The sequence below is a fragment of the Enhydra lutris genome, unplaced genomic scaffold (assembly GCF_002288905.1).
Source record: "Enhydra lutris kenyoni isolate GAN:26980312 unplaced genomic scaffold, ASM228890v2 scaffoldscaffold30, whole genome shotgun sequence".
In the NCBI taxonomy this organism is placed as follows: Eukaryota; Metazoa; Chordata; class Mammalia; order Carnivora; family Mustelidae; genus Enhydra; species Enhydra lutris.
In genome coordinates, this window is record NW_019154114.1 from 3,765,278 (window position 1) to 3,784,171 (window position 18,894).

At 45.6% G+C, this 18,894-nt stretch overlaps 2 protein-coding genes across 2 annotated transcripts in view; both read left to right on the top strand.

The window, feature by feature from the left end:
- Nucleotides 1-27: 27 nt before the first annotated feature.
- Nucleotides 28-12,422, top strand: LOC111153055 (CKLF like MARVEL transmembrane domain containing 1). Its single transcript, XM_022511858.1, has 6 exons — nucleotides 28-76; nucleotides 119-151; nucleotides 242-612; nucleotides 2,998-3,156; nucleotides 9,513-9,611; nucleotides 11,838-12,422. Exons 1-6 carry the CDS (start codon nucleotides 28-30, stop codon nucleotides 12,420-12,422), a joined length of 1,296 nt encoding a protein of 431 aa, XP_022367566.1.
- Nucleotides 12,423-12,971: 549 nt separating this feature from the next.
- The window catches only part of LOC111152737 (CKLF like MARVEL transmembrane domain containing 2), an 11,830-nt gene continuing 5,907 nt past the window's right edge, over nucleotides 12,972-18,894 (top strand). The window contains exons 1-2 of the mRNA XM_022511333.1: nucleotides 12,972-13,211; nucleotides 13,354-13,512. Of these exons, the coding sequence (XP_022367041.1) occupies nucleotides 12,972-13,211; nucleotides 13,354-13,512 (399 nt within the window). The remainder of the gene's footprint in view (nucleotides 13,212-13,353; nucleotides 13,513-18,894) is intronic.

An 18,894-nucleotide genomic window follows, 5' to 3' on the forward strand; every position in this document is an offset into this window, starting at 1 on the left:
GACACAGCCAGGCCCCCGGGGCCCACCATGGATGCCAAAACCACCAGGACCCCCACAGGGAGCTTGCAACAGCAAGGTCCAGCTGCTGCAGCAGCTCCGGGGACACGCTCACGCTCAGCTCCCGCACGCCCAGGGGCTGCCCCAGCTCCGGGCACACCCTCACGCCCAGTGTCTGCCCCAGCTCCGGGGACACCCTCAGGCCCAGGGTCTGCTATAGCTCCGGGGACACCCTCACGCTCAGCTCCTGCACGCCCAGCGGCTCCCGCACGCCCAGGGGCTGCCGCAGCTCCGGGAACACCGGCACGCCCTGCGGCTCCCGCACGCCCAGGGGCTCCCGCAGCTCCCGGGACACCAGCACGCCCAGAGGCTCCCGCACCTCCGGGGACACCCGCACGCTCAGGGCCCTCCGCGCAACCCAAGAACGTAGCACCGGGTGCGCCAAAAGATGCAACATCAACACCCACCCAGCCACCGCAGGTGCCCAAGAGCGAAGCTGAGAAGGCCGCCATGCAAAAGCGTGCGGAAGGACGGGCCCTAGTCCCAGTCAAATTCAGGGACAGCTTCAAGCATTTTTTCTTCACGCCCACGGGAATGATGAAGGTCATAAGGCTGGTGAGCAGAGAAAGCTGGTGATGCAGGGTGGGTGCGGCGAAAGCTGGTGATGCAGGGTGGGTGCGGCCTTGGGGAATCCCAGGGGACGCCGCGTCTGGAAACTTCCCTACTTCCTTTGCCAGCCAGTTTGTTCTGCCCCATCTTTCCTCCCTTCTCCCTTGCCCCTCCCACACTCAACCCGGATTACTAAACCAGCGCTGGTTTTCCTGCCTTTGTATTTCTCAGGTTTTCCCTCACAAAGGGAATTAGGGAAGCAGAGAGAGTAAGAGCTGAAACGTATAAATTAACAAACAAAAATAACAGAATTGACCAGAATTGATAAACCAATGGCTAGTATAATATGAAAAAAGACTGAAGAGAGAACATGTATTTAAAGTTAAGACACCAGACAGGGAAAATAATCACAAAGGATGAAGAAACTGAGAGGATCCCCAAGAGTACTTTACAAAACAAATAAACCTGACTACCTGAAAGAAACAGTTTATTTTCTAGGAAAATATAATTACCAAAACTGACCCAGGATAGAGAAAAACCTAACCAGACCAACGTAAACACAGAAGAAAGTAAGAACTAATCAAATGAGTATCTTTCGAAAATATATATATGGGACAGTCTTTTTTACACATTAACTCTTTCGATCTTAAATGGGATGTAATTCTGATACGATTGAAACTCCTTCAAAGAATGGAGAAATAAGAAGCCCTTCTGAATTATTTCTTCAAAGTAGTATAACACTGATATCAAAACCTGACCAAGTCAGACAAAATAGAAATCTCACTTGTATCAAATCAACAAGTATTAATATATTAGCAGAAAATATTCAGTACTTTTAAAAAATACACTATGATGATGCAATATTAGGACTCTATTAAACTAACCAACATTTTAGGTTAAAAGAACAACATGGGACGCCTGGGTGGCTCAGTTGGTTAAGCGGCTGCCTTCGGCTCAGGTCATGATCCCAGAGTCCTGGGATCGAGTCCCGCGTCCGGCTCCTTGCTCCGCAGGGAGCCTGCTTCTCCCTCTACCACTCTGTCTGCCTGTGCTCACTCTCTCTCTCTCTCTCTCTGACAAATAAATAAATAAATAAATAAAATCTTTAAAAGAACAACAAATTAGGAGATTATGTCAGATAAGGAAAAGAACACATTTGACAAAGTTCAACATTCATTTCTGATTGCAAAAAAAAAAAATCCATAAAATAGGAATACATATTTTACTGACATTATAAAGATAAACCCAAAAGTCAGCACCATATATAATGAAGCATCAGAAGTATTCCCATTAAATGAGGAACAAAGAGGATGCCCTCATCAATACTGTATTCAGTATTTTTCTGGAACTGCTCATCACAATGAGGAAAAATAAATAACAGTTGAAAAGATTAGGAAAATTTATCATTTTTTCAGCTGACATTGCTGTATGTCTAAAAAACTCAAAATCAACTGGGAAACAAGTTAGAACAAGATAATCCCTACTAACTTACTAGCAGAAATGAACAAACAATCATTTAAAATAGAAGAAAATATTTCTCTTTATAACAACAATCAAAATAGTAAAACATCTATGCCTAAATGAAATAAATTTGAAAGACCTACATCAAGAAAACTTGAAAAACTTAGATAACTAAAGTAACTGGAAAGACATACTTTGTTCTTGAGTAGTAAAAGTGAATTGTTTAATCTTTCAAAATTAGAAGTTAGATGAAATCCCAATTAAACTACCAACAGGCTTAGCTTGGGGAGCTTTACCAAGACAAACACGGGAGACACAAACAATGTGAGGATTACCACTGAAAGGGGGACTAGGTAAGACAATAATATAAAATAAATTGCCTGTAATTTCAAAAGTACTAGAGAAGAAATCAGCACCTCAATGGAAGGGCATATTCTCAAAAGAGACCCAAATATACCTGGGAATTTAGTACATGAGAAAGGCTGGATTTCTGATGAGCAGGGAAAATACTGGTGTTTCCCAACAAATGATGTTGGGATAACCAGCAACTGTTTGGAAAGAAAGAAAAGTGGAGCTCTACCTCTTTCTATCAAAATCAGTATATATTTATTCTACTTGTATATACTTCTTTCCAGTATGAAATATACCCGGTGAACAGTGGTGACTTTCCAGGAGATGGACTAGGGTTGGGTTGAGCAAGAAGAAAGAAACTGGAGTTATTTTTCATTCTTCTCTACCTAATTGCACTTCTATTATTTCCATGTATTATTTCATTTCTGGAAATACGAGACATTCTACAAATAAAATATAGGTACAAAGCGATACAGGCAAGTGCAATATCACCAGATTTACTTTCTAATAGTTGATGGGTTTGCTTTGCTGTTCACTAGCCCATGTGCATTAAAACACGTCCTGTTTCTTCTATTGCAGGGTCTTCTCATAGGAGCACTAGTTTCTTTCATCATTGCGAAAGCCCATGAGCCGTACATAGCCATCACAGTTCTGGAAATCTGCATCGTTCTTTTTTTTATTCTAATATATATGCTAACCCTTCACCACTTGCTGATTAATTTAGATTGGTCCTTACTTGTAAGTGTTCGTTTTCATAATTCAAATATAAGCTTGGGCCTCAGTCCTAGAGTACAGTCTCTCCTCAAGGGAAAACAAAAGAGCTAATCTCTCTGGACAAGAACAAAACTGAGCTGTGACAGGGTGCTGCCCTCGTCTCAGTGGAGAAACTAGCCTAACACCCAGAGAGATCCCTTAGACACCTCTGTCCACAGCACCACCAACACACACCTGCTTCCTTCTCACTGGGGCACTGAATAGTGGTACCTCGCAGCCTGTCCTAAAGAAAATTTCAATTAGGTATATGCAGTACGTAAACACGCTTCTCATCTACTGTTTGTAAAACAGCACATGCTTTTACTTTCCAACAGCAGCTACTCTAACATTATAAACATTTCCCCCTTTTGTAAGCAAGAGTCGGCATGGCAGAGTTGTCCAAAATGGTCACCCACACCCTGAAAGATTGCAGGAGTCAATCTCTTCTTGGGTACTAAGGGCCCATACTCCCAAAGGGGTGCCACATGGCAGAGTAGTCAAGAAAAGAACATTGCATTGCCTTCTTCAGTAACTTATTCCAGAACTTCCTATTCTTTACCAACTGAAAAATTCCTGAGGTTAATCCCTCAGGTCTCAGATAAATCCTATTTATTATGGGGCCTGAGGTTCTGTGTCCTTGCAGAATGGAGAAGAACTACTGTTCTGTCCAGATACAGACGTGGCCCACTTCCTGGCCCTGGCATCTTCCTAGTGTGTGAACATTAGCCTCCGTTTCCCCATCCAGGAAACTCAGCAAAGGAAAAGGGTGATCATAATAACTACCTCATAGGGTTCCTGGAACATTTAAATGTGTTTAAAGCAAACACCACAATGCTCAGCACGAAGCAAAAGCAAACATTCCCTTACAAAGTGTCCATCAGACCCCATAAAGTAGTTAGCCGGATTTTACCATTTTCTCTTGCACTGCGAGCGATCCTAACTCAAGAGGTCAGGCCTCTCCCCCATCCCACGTCCTTGCAGTACCTTTTTCTAACCTTAAGATAGGATTGTTTGGCATTGAGCTAAAACTCAAAATCACGTTTTTGAAGCATGTGAGGCATTTTCTGAAAAAGCTACTGAGCTCTCTTTGCCCCACAGAGTGCAGAACAACAGGAAGCAGACACAACAAAATGTGAGCAAGTCTAAACGGACACATGAAAGACCCTCTTTGTTGTGGAGAGCTAGAAGGATAAAGAGGGTTCTGAAGGGAAACCAAAATCTCTGCCCTTGGAGATTTTTGAGAAAATCTTCATTTTGAGCACACAGCATGTGCCAGATACTTCTTCATACGTGTTACCTCATTTAATCCTCACAACAATCTAGTGGGGTTGTAGTTTAGCAGATGAGAAGACGTGATGAAAGGTGAAGTTGCCCGTGGCCATGGGTCGTCACTTGGAAACTCAGACCAGGCTTTAGCCCAGGCTCTTTCCAGACTTTTTGCCTTATTACCTTACAATGGTTTCTCTGTCTTCATTCTCCCCTCATTGTTATCCTCCTTGGATTTTCTAAATTTTATGTTCTCTGTATCTTCTCCTGCTTTCTCATGGTTTCCTTAAAACATGAAGCTAGAGGTGAGATTATCTTGGAGGGCGGGTACAGGTCCTTAGGGCGGGTGACTGAGGGCTTCACAGCACCAAGGTCAGCTGCGGTCAGAGGGACTGGAGCCCTCAGAGGAAAGAAAGGTCTGCTGCCATAAAGCTGGGGAGCTGGAGGGAACCTTAAGACACAATGCTTTATGTAGGGATGAGGGAGAAGATCTAGGAAGTGGGGGCTCCTAAATGAACCAGGAAGGTCCTATGAGAAGAACTGTTCTCACAGGGTCATAGATGGCTCACGACAGCGTTTGTAGAATCGCAGGCCTTCGGTCAACTCTGATAAAGCCGGGCCCCCTCTAACTTGGGTCCCAGGCCTACCTCTATCCTTGGGTCAGAGCATCCTCTTTCCTTTGGGTGACTCTGGGAGCCCCGAAGCGTGATTCACATGGACATGCCTGGTGCTGGTGAGCTCCCAGCAGCTCCATGGTTGGGGCGCCGTGAAGGCTGCTCCGTTATTTGGAGGCACAACGGACTGGCGGTCCACACCAAGCCACCACATACTCACCAACACAGCCGGTCAGGTGGTGTGTGTGATCTAAGGGACTTGGAAGGTTTTTTAAAAGACCCATCAAAACAGGATTCAGAACTGTGTTCTCCTATCCGGTCCCTTCCTTTCTAGTCTTCCTCTTTCCGTAAGGTGAAGGCCGTGTGCCTACGAGATTGTTCAGAAGGGTAGTTACCACTGCGTGGTACCACAGAGGCCTCGGCACGGAACACAGTGTGCTGGTTTAGGGAGAGTGTGTGTGCCTAGGAGAGGACTACTGGTCACTTCAGAGCAGGAGGACTTGGAGACGTGGAGGTGTCAAACTGCAGAAATCCCCTGGGACCTGATGGAACTGGGGTAAGCCAAGAGATCCCAGGCCTGTTCCATAGCGTCCCTGTTTCAGGGCTCTGTGCAGGCTCGAGGGCCCACCCACACACTGGAGGCATCCAGCGTGTGCAGACCCTCTCTCCTGGCAAGATGGTTTGGTTTCCCCAAGGCTGAGCAGCATGGGTAGTTCAGTGGTAGAATTCTCGCCTGCCCCCAAGGCAGAGCACTAGTGCTGATTTTAAATGGCGGTTTACTTAGAAGCTCCCAGGAGTACAGAGTTCCTGATTCCTCTATTCCCAGTCTTGTTTGGCAAGGGGCTGGTGATAAAGGCTCCCCGCCGGGAAATAGATTGATAAATCAGGGCTTCAGGTGCTCAGTAGAGCAGCAACAAAGAGGACTGGCCTCGCGTACGGACCTGCTGAGATCCATGGAATCCGGGACCGTATTTTGGCAAGGCCTCCTTTTCCAGAGAGATAGTGGAGCCTGGGTTGTGGGATCCCTACTCCATTCTCAGTTGCGTCTTGTGGCTTCTTGTGAAGACTATGGCAGTGACTCTGACGCCCACGCGTCCACCTCGCAGCCAGTCCCTGACTCGATGTCCTGGGCCTGCATCAGAGCTAGTGAGCAGAGAGCTTTCCTTACCCCTCCATGGTGGGGTCACTGTCTTCATTGTTAGACTTTGTCATCAACTTTACCCATGAATCTAGCGTCATCTGTCAACGTACCCCAGAAAAGTATAAATTGTAATTCCCTCCTGAATAGCCCATATTTTTAACACTTCTACATTATAAAAAATATTACCCAATATGGTCAGAGAGACTGAGTTCTGGTCAAGCAGATGTTTTTGCCAAGAGAAAGCAATTAAAAAAAAAAAAAAACCAACATAATAAGCATTTTAAACTAAAACTCTGATGATTCCAAAACTTCCAGCAAAATCTTTCCATTTATAAGGAGGAAGTGTCAGCTTTCGAATGTCCCCTTCAAATAAGACTAATGAAAAAACCACAGTTCTGGTCATCTCTGATCAGGTTATACCACATGTTTGGAGAACTCCAGGCACAAATGGAGTCAGTGGGAGTTGTAGCTAGTTGAATACTATAGAGTGTTTACCACATATATATTCTTGCTACAAATACCACATTTTGTGAAACAAATTGTCAATGTTCAAATTTTTTTCTAATACTCAACGATTTTTAAAAATAAGCATTCACCATTAAGGCAACTCTTTCTTTCCCAGTTAAAAATTCTACACAGTTTTATCTAAGCAATTTGGGAGCTTTATGGAAAAATAACAGTCAAGCAACAAATCTATCTCTCATTTTAATGCGAAGAGGCTGCCTGAGTCAGTAGGGCATGTAGTCAAGGGGGAAAGAAAAAGATGATGAGTAAAGATGGCACATGACAAGACTCAGCTGCAATTTTACTCCATTGGGAGAGAACATCTCTTTCTCTCTATCTCTCTCTCTCTCTCTTTCCCTCCTCTATCTCCCTCTCTTTCTCCCTCTCTGTCAAAGATGAGGCCAATAACAATGATGTGTCTAAGGCAGAAGGGAGGAGGGGGGTTAGTCCAGAGAAGGCTTCTGGACACTCCAGTCAGGCTACAGAGGGGCCTCGCCACTTACTGGCTGGGCAGCCCCAGGCATGTTGCTAAACCACCTGTAAACTGAGGATAATGAAAGTGTGTTGTGAGAATCAAATGAGATTAACACCCTGGCCCAGTATGTGACACACAGGAAGTGCTCACGAGGCGTGAGCTATGACAGAATGTTAGATATAAGGCAAACATCAGCTCCAAAGGACAGTTTGGGAGAGCACTTCCTTGTGAGCAAGGAGCAGAGTAAATCACAGTAAGGACAGAGTAAAGGAACGTCTAGTATTCCGGTGAGCAGATGGAATTACGACAGGGAGTCAACAAGGGGCTAGCCAAGCCTAGTCTACACTTGGTTTATTAGTATTATCATTATTCCTTGGTTTTCACCTAAATTCTCAACCACCTATGGCCACAGCTAGTTAATTTTTGTTTTAAAAAGTTTATATCCTGCTTCTTAGTTGTAAAAGTTCTTGTGCATTATTATTCTCTTGGTTCACATAATCCTAAAGGACTAAGCTTCTTGTAAACCTGTCAACCGCTGTGCCCGTCTCACTGTGGACAGACTTTTCATGCAGCCCACAGAACGCAGCTGGATCTTACTTCTAACCCTCTCACCAGCCCTGCTCCTTTTCTCCCCAGCGTTACCCACCAGGTGTCCAAATAATTACTGTCCCTCCGTGAGGCAAGTCACATTCCGTGAGAGGGACAGGACTCCTTGCTCAGCGATCTCAACGGGAAGGACACCCGACGTCTGCAGACAGTTCAACTTCGTGCACATTCTGAAGGCAGACAGCACAAGTCCACATTGTGATGCACTCACGACCCACTCGGTGCCAATGCCAGGCACTCATCTGGTACTTTCAGATTCATTATACCATTTACTCCTCAGATCCACCCAGTGGATCCCAAGCACTATTCCCATATTTTAAATGAACATATTGACACAGAGAGATGATAAAACAGGCCCTAGGTCACACATCTAGAAACTGGCAGGTCAAGAGAGTTCATCAACAAAATACACTCCCACCATACATGTCCCATATCATATTGCCCCTCTGTGACCCATTACCCACAGAAAAATGCCCAAGATGGGTGCTGCACTTCCAGCCTGGGGGGATGACGGGAGGCAACGGTGAGAGGGGCTCTGATTCCCTTCTTCGGCAGATACCCTATCTTAGACAACTTAAACCTCTCTAAGCCTCTGCTATGTCCTCTTAAAATAGGGATCATAACAATACTGACCCTGGAGGGTGTTTGTGAGGGTTAGATAAGGTAAGGACTGGAAAATACTGGGCACACTGAAGAGTTCCCATCGGAGATACTATGATTTTACACACTGGGTGGTAGGGCTCCTTGCTAGACTCGGGCAGGTGCACCAGACAGGCTGACACTACCAGACAGTACCAAGTCAAGCCATCAAGACTGAAGGACTTAAAATGTTCCAATTAGGTATCTGGGCCATACCGTGGTTCTATCACCCTGAGCTTTTGACCGTCTCCACCCTGGTGCCACGGACCCACTGAGTACCCACTTTTCCATTACTGCTCTATTACCGAAGCCCAGCCTCTGCTTATTTCCAGGAGTGGCCTCCATCTACTCATTCTTGTCCTTTATTTGGCACACAAAGCTGCAGTTTGGGCTAGCAGTTAAAGAACCCAGTACTGGAATCCAGAAGAGAGGACAAAGGCAGCCCACAGATGCCAGGACAGACCCAATTCCAGCCATTTCTTAGGAAAGAACAGAAGTCAACAGCATAGGCATTCACTCTAGAATACCAGCCCTGCTCCCCAGATGTGTTCCTGCCTCCTTGGGATATGTGAACCCACAGAATAAATCTCAACTAACTTCCAGACTCTCTAGTTCTACCTGCAGATTTGGGAATGCAATTAAATTAATAAAGTGCAAACCTAAAATTTAATTTTTATATCAAAAATATATTACAGAATAGAATGCAGGATTTACATTAATTTAACATATAGGATTATTAAAAACCATATTTATGGAGGTAGGGCCCTATACCTTTAGTGTTTTTCATGCTCACTTTCTTATGCCCTTTAAAGGAGAATATAATGGGAAAGTTGTCAGCTTTTTTTTTTTTTTAATGGCACTCTTTAATGACATTAAACCCATTTCTGCTGACAAAGTCCTATCCAGGACCTTAAGATCACATAAACTCATGTCTTGGAAGATGCAAGAATTTTGCTGCTAACAGTGCCTCTTAATATTAATCAAAGGGAAAGTTTTAAAAAGACACCCATCCTTAGATGGGTAATTCACCAACTTAAAATATTTTATGAAATCACATTTTCATGTAGAGTTGACAGTTTTCAATTCTGTATTACAGGATCTTGTCAACAGTTTCATTACAGCTGTGTTCCTTTTAATAGTTGCCATCCTGGCGATGCAAGAAATGGAAAGAAGGCACTTATTCTATGTTGGAGGGGTAAGTCAAAGCCTTCATGGCCCCATTTAAGATTAGTATTTCAAGGGTGCCTGGATGGCTCGGTCGGTTAAGGGTGAGCTCCTGGTTTCGGGTCAAGTCGTGATCTCAAGGTCATGGGATGGAGCACCACGTTGGTCTCAGCACTCAGCAGAGAGTCAGCTTGAAATTCTTTTCCTCTCCCTCTGCCCCTCCCACTTGCTCGCTCTCTCTCCCAAACAAATACATAAATCCTTTTTTAAAAAAATCAGTACTTCAGGGCGCCTGGGTGGCTCAGTGGGTTAAAGCCTCTGCCTTCGGCTCAGGTCATGATCCCTGGGATCGAGCCCCACATCGGGCTCTCTGCTCATCAGGGAGCCTGCTTCCTCCGCTCTCTCTGCCTGCCTCTCTGCCTACTTGTGATCTCTCTCTCTGTCAAATAAATAAATAAAATCTTAAAAAAAAAATCAGTACTTCAAAACTCTGCAAAGGGAAATTGGCAGACCGTAATTACTTCGTTTGCAGAATGATATCCCTACCACCACCCCTTCTTCTGCACTGACTTCTTCAGAAGATGTAAAGTTACATAAATTCTAAACTCATGAAAATCTTCGTCCTAATACTCATTCTCCAAATAGGTACAAACTCCCCTTTCGAGAAATGTACACAGTATTTTTTGAAATGTTGTAACAAGGTATTCTTGTCTATAAATAGGGCTTTGACTCTTTTGGACTAGAGAATTGTATTTTAAAAGCATGTGAGGGGCCCCTGGGTGGCTCAGTGGGTTAAAGCCTCTGCCTTCAGCTCAGGTCATGATCCCAGGGTCCTGGGATCGAGCCCCACGTCGGGCTCTCTGCGCAGCAGGGAGCCTGCTTCCCCTTCTCTCTCTCTCTGCCTGCCTCTCTGCCTAGTTGTGATCTCTCTCTGTCAAATAAATAAATAAAATCTTAAAAAAAAAAAAAAAGCATGTGAAAAGAAAAGTATATGACTAGGAAAAAAAAAAGTACATTGTCAAAAATGAATGGCCCCATAGGAAGGAAGGAAGAAAGGAAGGAAAGAAGCTCCCACTTGTGCCCCACACATAGCCAGGCATGTTCTGACTTGATTTTTACACTTCTCATTTTTACAGATATGAGAACTGAGGTTACATAATTTGCCCTGGCTCACAAGCCTGGGACAAGCTGGGACTCAAATCTTTACCGTATGAAGAGCACAAGAAATGGCAGATTAAAATGCTTTGAAGATAGAGGGTGGGAACTGAGGAGGTGAGACTTCTGGTTCTGGAAGTTAAGCAATGGGAACAGAAATTAATCTAGAAAAAAAAAAGTTTGACTTCTTTATACTCATTCCATCATCAGCAAATATTTGTCAATCCCACTGGATTGTGCCAGGCCCAGGCTTAGTGTTGGGAATAAAGTCCCTTATCCCTGTGGGAGCCCACAGATTAGCTGGGGCAAGACCTACCAAAGGAAAGTGCATTCAAGCAACCAGGGATTAAGTGACAGGTAAAGAGAAACATCCAGAGCAGGCAGGATGGGGGAGGCACCCAGAATCCTGCTATGCACTGCAGGTCCCCATCTACTAACTCAGCCACCAAGCCTTCTCCTACCTGCCAGGGGCTCCCACCATCTGGAGCCCCTCAGTTCTTACTTGGATGGCAGGAGCCCCCACCACACCCCACCAGGTGTGCCTGCCTCCTGTCCTTTTCACCTCACGGTTACTGCAAGTGTGCTTTCTGACTCTGGCACCTGATCTCACCTCTTGATCAAGTCCCAAATCCTGCACTTCCTAGCCTCAACTCTGCCCCCTCCCTCACCAGCTCCAGAGGTCCGAGTCACACCACACTCCTTGGAGACCTCCGTCCATGATCTGAAGTTCTTTTCCTCCCACTTGGTCCCCTTGGCAACTCCTTCCTGCTCTTTTCAAACAAAGCCCAAGAGTCCTTTCTGCTGAAGGGCCTTCTCAGGACCTCATACTTATCCAGAGCTTCCTACAGCTGACAAATAGTCTTCTCTGGTCCTTTCTGATGCCTCAGGCATCCGGTGAGGTCATTACTGGCAGCAAAACCCACCATTTCCAAAATCCCTTTCTCTGGAAATTGCAGAATGTGCCTCAGCAGCCCGCTAGGCAGACACCAAACAGGTAGTGCTGGGTCAGAGGGGAATGGGATGGGATAGGGAAGCCAGGTTGCCGCAGAGCCGCAAAATTAACCCAGCCTTCCCTTCCTGTGTATGGTCTTGTGTCTGACAGACCCAGTGTCTTACAGCGGCAATCGTGTGTATCCTGGATGCGATTGTGGTCACCAAGAAGATGAGGAATAAAATGAGAAGACTCCTGGGACTCGAATATGAAAGCAGTTCCTCCCTGCTCCTGGAACCCAAGAAGACACCTGAGCCAGGACCCACTCCGGCACCCGGGAAAGCAGGCACGCCGGCAGCGGGGAAAGCACCCACGCCCACAGCCGAGAAAGCAGGCACAAGGGCAGCAGGGAAAGCAGGCACGCCGGGATCCTCCAAACCACCCACGCCGGGATCCTCCAAACCACCCACGCCGGGATCCTCCAAACCACCCACGCCCGCACCCTCAAAATCACCCGCAGCAGCACCCGCGAAGGCACCGGCGAAGACACCTGCAAAAGCACCCGCGCGGGCAGCTGGAAAAGCACCCACGCCCGCAGCGGGAAAGGCACCCACGCCGGCAGCGGGAAAGGCACCCACACCGGCCCCCGCCGCAGACGCCAGGCGCGCATCCACCCAGGCATCCTCAAAGGCATCCTCGAAGCCATCCACGATGCCATCCTCACGGGCACCCTCGCTGCCACCCTCGTGGACATAAGCGTCTGCGCCTCGTCCCTCCCGCTAATCCCGCCACTGGCTTGCATGCTGTCACCCATCCCGGCCCACACGCGATCATAAAATCAGGGCTGCTAAGTCGGGAACATCTGTGCTTCCTCGTGTTGCCTTGTGTGAAAGTCGAGTTACCTTTTTTCACGCGGTGCCTGACGAGGCTGCCCCAGGGGGCGGTGGCCAGGGCCTTGACCCCGCTGGGCTTCCCACCCATGCAACCCGCCTGCGGCTGGGGCTGGGGGGAGAAGAGGCGGGGGCTCCCGCATGGAGGTGGGCAACCCTGGAGGCAGTCGGCTGGCACCCACTGGGGTCCTCGCGGTGCGACCGGGCAGCGGTGGCGCGGAGCCAGGTGATGCGGCGCAGGGAGACGCGGCGCGCGGGGGAGCGCCAGGCGTTGGCGTTCGCCAGTCCTGGCCGTTGGCTGAGCGGGACCTCTGAGCAGGTCGGTGGGCACCAGGCTCGCTCAGAGGCCAGGCCTGTCGGGGGACAGCGGGAGGGATCGGGTAGGCGGTGAGAAGTTAAGAACTCCCACGCAAAGATGGCTGACAAAGGCAAAAAGGGCAAAGCAGCAGCCCCGGCACCCGAAGCCGCGCCCCCTCCGGGGGACCCCCAACCCGAAGACAAGAAAGACAAGGAGCCCGAGAAAAAGGAAAAGTCGGTGCAGCCCCAGGATGAGGTGGGCATGAGGAAGGGCTGTCGCCGCTACAAGTGGGAATTCAAGGACAGCAATAAAGAGTTCTGGGTTATGGGGCACGCTGAGGTCAAGATCCTGAGCTTGGTAAGTTGGTCTGGTACCCCAGTGGTGGGGAGGGAGGCGATGGTGGGAAGAGAGAGAAGGAGCAGGCTGCAGAGGGGCTCCGGAAGAGCTGTAGAGCCGGTGAGAACCCTCTGCCAGAGCTCAGGTGCGTGTCTCCCAGCAGGGCTGCCTCATAGCTGCAATGGTTATGTTCACGGACACCACCGTGCACCCTCTCCTGACACTCATCATCACCATGGAGTTGTCCGTCTTCTGCTTCTTCTTCATTATCTACACCTTCGCCATCAACAGATACATGCCCTTCATCCTGTGGCCCATTTCTGTAAGTGAAAGGAGATGGGGAGCGCCTGAGGCTGGGGAGCGTTCACGCGTGGGTCTTGGTACCTGAAAGTGACTGAACAGAGAGACATGTGCCACCTGCCCCATCGGTGTCCAGGGCATGGCCTCAGTACCTGCCATGGGACCAGGGTAGGGGCAGCTGAAGTTGGGTAGGAAAGTCAAAGAGCCCAGCTTCGGGGTTGTGGGGGTGGGCCTCCATGCCAGCTCACACTTGAGTGGGGAGATCACTCCAGAAGGTACCCCATCCCCAGAATTCAAAGAAGAAAACCAGTCTTCCAATAAATCAGTAAAATAAAATGAGAAATTTAAAGAAATCCCTTCTAAAGCAGTCTTAGAACTCCAGGGACTATCCCTGTAAAGGATGTTAAGCATAGGGGCATCTAGATGGCTCAGTCGGTTAAGCATCTGACTCTTGATTTGGGGTCAGGTCATGACTTCAGTGTTGTGAGATCGAGCCCCTATAGTGCTCCGCACTGGGCCTGGAGCTTGCTTAAGATTCTCTCTCTCCTTCTCCCTCTGTCCCTCCTCCATGCACATGTTCTCTCTCTCTCTCTCTCTCTCTCTCTCTCTCTCTCTCAAAAAAAAAAAAAAAAAAAAGAAAAGAAAAGAAAAAGAAAAAAAAAATGACTTAAGCCCAAAGCAGTCATCCATTGGAACAGGAGCTGGGTAAGTTACCCAACCACTTGTGGCCTCTGTTTCCTTCCTCTATAACATGAGGACAGTAATAACCTCTCATGGGATTATGCCTGAGAAATAAATGCAAAGTGCTTGATGCTGTGCCTGAGAACTTAGGGACTTGAAACCCTGGCCATCACATGTGTCGCCACAGAGCACACCCACTGAACTCCCATCTCACTGCACATTCATAGCATGCCTCCAGCCCACTAAACTCAGGGTTTTACTTGCCTTACAAATGAAACGGTCTCAGCAAAATGAAAAATCAATAACCCCTGAAAATCCTCCTCCTGTACCTACCTAAAACTACTACAAAAAATGTAAACACAACTGCTGAGGCTGAATGGTTGAGCCAGTAGGGAAAAAAAGGAAACACATGAGTGCCAGAAAGGAAAAACAGGGGTGGCGATGACTCAGCACTGGCATGTGGGTGGGACGGGCCCTGAAGTTTTGCCCCAGGAAGCAGGAGTTAGAGGAGGAGAAGCCTTGGTCTCAAGCAAAATGGGGAGTTAGAACTGAGACCCCTGCATAAGCCAGCACCCTGCAAAGACAAGGAAAAGACAGGGAGAGAAGACACCTTTCGCTGGTTTGAATTTTTACTACTTTCACCCTTCATCTTTATGCAGCCTATCTGTACCTGGGAGTTAGCATAAAAACTGATCCTAACTTAATGATGTTCTGGTGATGTCCCTGGGACTGCTGACAGCAGAGCATAAAGAGGTTCCCACAGGACAGGTTGGGATGGGGGGGAAAGGCTTTTCAAAAACAAACTCACAATCCAAAACTACAAAACACCCGAGTTTTAACATTCCCATGTCCAAGAATTGAGAATCAGCAAACACACCAAAAGAGAGGATTAGAACTCTGAGAATATGAGATGAATAGAAGAGCTGTCTGTAAATAGTAAGAAATATACTTAAAATAATTAAAGACATAAACAGAGCCCTAAGAGCAGAATAAGACATTCCGAGGACAGAATATACTTTTTTAAAAGTATAAAATATAATATCTAGAATTAAAACATACAGTTATTGAAATGAAATGTCAATAAATAGGTTATAAAGCATATCAAACAAAGCTGGAGAATTAGCAAACCAAATGATACAGGGAAATTACCCAGATTATGGCACTGAGAGATAAAGAGAAAAAATATGAGAGAAGTTGAGATAAAGAAAATGGAATGAGAAAGTCCATCATAAGCCTAATAGGAATCCCAGAAAAAGAGACTCAAAAGAATGGAGGAGGAGAAATACTCGATGTGAAAATGCCTACGAACTCTCCAGATTTAATGACTATTTTTTTTAAAGATTTTATTTATTTATTTGACAGAGAGAGAGAGATCACAAGGAGGCAGAGAGGCAGGCAGAGAGAGAAGGGGAAGCAGGCTCCCCGTTGAGCAGAGAGCCCGATGTGGGGATCGATCCCAGGACCCCGGGATCATGACCTGAGCCAAAGGCAGAGGCTTTAACCCACTGAGCCACCCAGGCGCCACATTTATTTATTTATTTATTAAGATTTTATTTATTGGGGCACCTGGGTGGCTCAGTGGGTTAAAGCCTCTGCCTTTGGCTCAGGTCATGATCCCGGGGTCCTGGGATCGGGCCCCGCGTCGGGCTCTCTGCTCGGCGGGGAGCCTGCTTCCTCCTCTCTCTCTGACTGTTTCTCTGCCTACTTGTGACCCCCCCACCTCTCTGTCAAATAAATAAAAAATATCTTTAAAAAAAAAGATTTTATTAAAAAAAAAGATTTTATTTATTTATTAGACAGAGAGATCACAAGTAGGCAGAGAGGCAGGCAGAGCGAGAAGGGGAAGCAGGCTCCCCGCTGAGCAGAGAGCCCGATGTGGGGCTAGATCCCAGGACCCTGGGATCATGACCTGAGCTGAAGGCAGAGGCTTTAATCCACTGAGCCACCCAGGCACCCCAATCTTTTTGTTTTAAAGATTTTATTTATTTGAGAGAGAGAGAGCTTGAGCACAAGCAGTGGGGAGGGGCAGAGGGAGAAGGAGAAGCAGACTCCCCCTGGAGCAGGGATCCTGATGAACCCAATCCTGGGAACCTGGGATCATGACCTGAGCTGAAAGCAAATGCTTAACGACTGAGCCACCCAGGCACCCCAATTTTATGACTTTTTCAAAGAACTAGATATTTTGTTTTGTTGGTCCATACTGTGGATCTTTGTATCCTATTTCATTAATTTTAGCTCTTATCTTTGGCATTGCCTTCTTAATTCCAGTGTCTTATTTTGTTTTGGTACCTTCTTACAACTATTTTCAGTCTTCTTTTCTACTTCTATAGATTTGAATTTGAATAGTTTAGGGACATTCTACAGATAGTATCTGTGAATACTACATAAATACTCAATCTTCATATGTTTGGGGAACACACTAGATTTCCCTCTGCTCAGCAGGGAGCCTGCTTCCCTTCCTCTCTCTCTGCCTGCCTCTCCATCTACTTGTGATCTCTCTCTGTCAAATAAATAAATAAAATCTTTAAAAAAAAACAAAACCAAAAACAAAAAAATAAAACAAAAAGTTCAAAAAGACATTTTTAAAGATTACAGGGAAAATGTGGACTTTTATGCCAATAAATTGGAAAGTTTAGATAATTGTTAATTTCCTAGAAAAAATATAATAGAAAATTGACTCAAAAAGAAATAGAAAAACAAGTTATAAAAAATTCATCCATGTTTTCATTTGGCACTTGTTTCCCTTTTTACACTTAAATCTTTTGGTGAATTTGGAGTTATTTTGGGAGCCTGGGTGGCTCAGTTGGTTAAGCAACTGCCTTCAACTCAGGTCATGATCCCGGGGTGCTGGGATCAAGCCCCACATCAGGCTCCCTGCTCATCAGGGAGTCTGCTTCTGACCCCCCCACCCCCATTCTCTCTGTCTCATTCTCTCTCTCTCAAATAAAATCTTTTAAAAAACTAATTTGGAGTCATTTTGGTATATGGTGTGAATGATGACTTCAGCTTTATATCTTTTTTTTTTTCCTTTAAGAGAGACAGGGTGTGCACATGAGCAGGGGGTGGGTGTGGTGGGGGGGCAAAGGGAGAGAGAGAGAGAAAATCTTAAGCAGGCTCCACACTCAGTACAGAGCCTGATGTGGGGCTCAATCTCACAAGCCCAAGATCATGACCTGAGCTGAAATAAAGTCAGATTAACCAACTAAACCACCGAGGTGCCCTTCTAGCTTTATATCCTGATGATTGTCCAGTTGTTCTACCCTATCACTCAATTTATTCATTTACTAAATAGTATATCTTTTCACCACTGACTTTAAGATTTTATTTATTTGAGAGAGAGAGAGAGAGCATGTGTGAGAGAATGAGAGAGAACATAAGTGGGGGAGGGGCAAAAGGAACGGGGTAGAAAGAGCCTCCCCAATAAGCAAGGAGCCCAACACGGTTCCCTGGGGGACCCTGGGATCATGACCTGAGCCAGAGACAGATGCTTAACTGACTGAGCCACCCAGGCGACCCTTCCCACTGATTTTAACTGGCATTTTTGTTAAATGTTAAAATCCCAAATGCAGGGTTTATTTCTAGATTTCACGTTTGGTTTCATTGATCGGTCCCTTTTTTTTTCTTCTTTTTTTAAAGGCTTGATAATATGTTGTATTATCTAGTAGGCTTTTGACCTTAAAAGCAGACCTATAAGGAAATTAAAGTATATATGCTTGGCTTATCTGAATGTGGTTATACAAATCCTCAATAAAATATAAACAAACTGAAAAAAAATACAAGCAAACTGAAGCAAGCAATGTATAAGCAAGCAATACATCATGATCAAGCAGGGTATGGGTCAGGAATGCAAAGATGGTTTAGTCTGCAAAATTCTATTAATTTAAAATCTTGTATATAAAGAAGAAAACCATGTCAACTCACAAGCTTCAGGAAAGCTAGTAATATTAAATACTAATTTTTAGAAAACTCTTAGCAAACTACTTTAAAAGAGAACCTCCTTATCTTAATAATAAGTACCTACCCAAACAGACAATAACCAGTGCATTTCATGGTCAGACTTTAGAAGCATTTCCTTAGCAATGCCTACAGTCCCCCATCCTGTACATTACTGTGCTGGAGATCTTAAATTAGTCCCAATGTAACAAGAAAAACAAAAAGTGTATGAATAGAGAAGGGGTAAAAAAAAAACTAGCATCATTCACAGATAATATGATTCTCTACATAGAAAAATCTAAGAGTATCTACAGTGAAATTTCCAGAACTGTTTGAGTGCCACAGGGCAACCAGAGACAAACACAGTATCGTTTCTGAATATGAGCAATGAACAAGGAGAAAATCTGACTTTTCACAGTAACCATTTAAAACAGCAACAGAAACTAGAAGAATCTTAGAATAAACCTGTTCAAAGATGTGTAAGACTTTACACAGAGATCATAACTTATTGATAGAAAACTCTACCTAGAATTGAAAAGTATATCACATTCACAGATCTGAAGAACCGCTATCATAAAGATGATAGCATTTTTTTTAAATTTTATTTTTTATAAACATATAATATATTTTTATCCCCAGGGGTACAGGTCTGTGAATCGCCAGGTTTACACACTTCACAGCACTCACCATAGCACATACCCTCCCCAATGTCCATAATCCCACCCCCCCAACCCCCCTTCCCCCATCAACCCTCAGTTTGTTTTGTGAGATTAAGAGTCACTTATGGTTT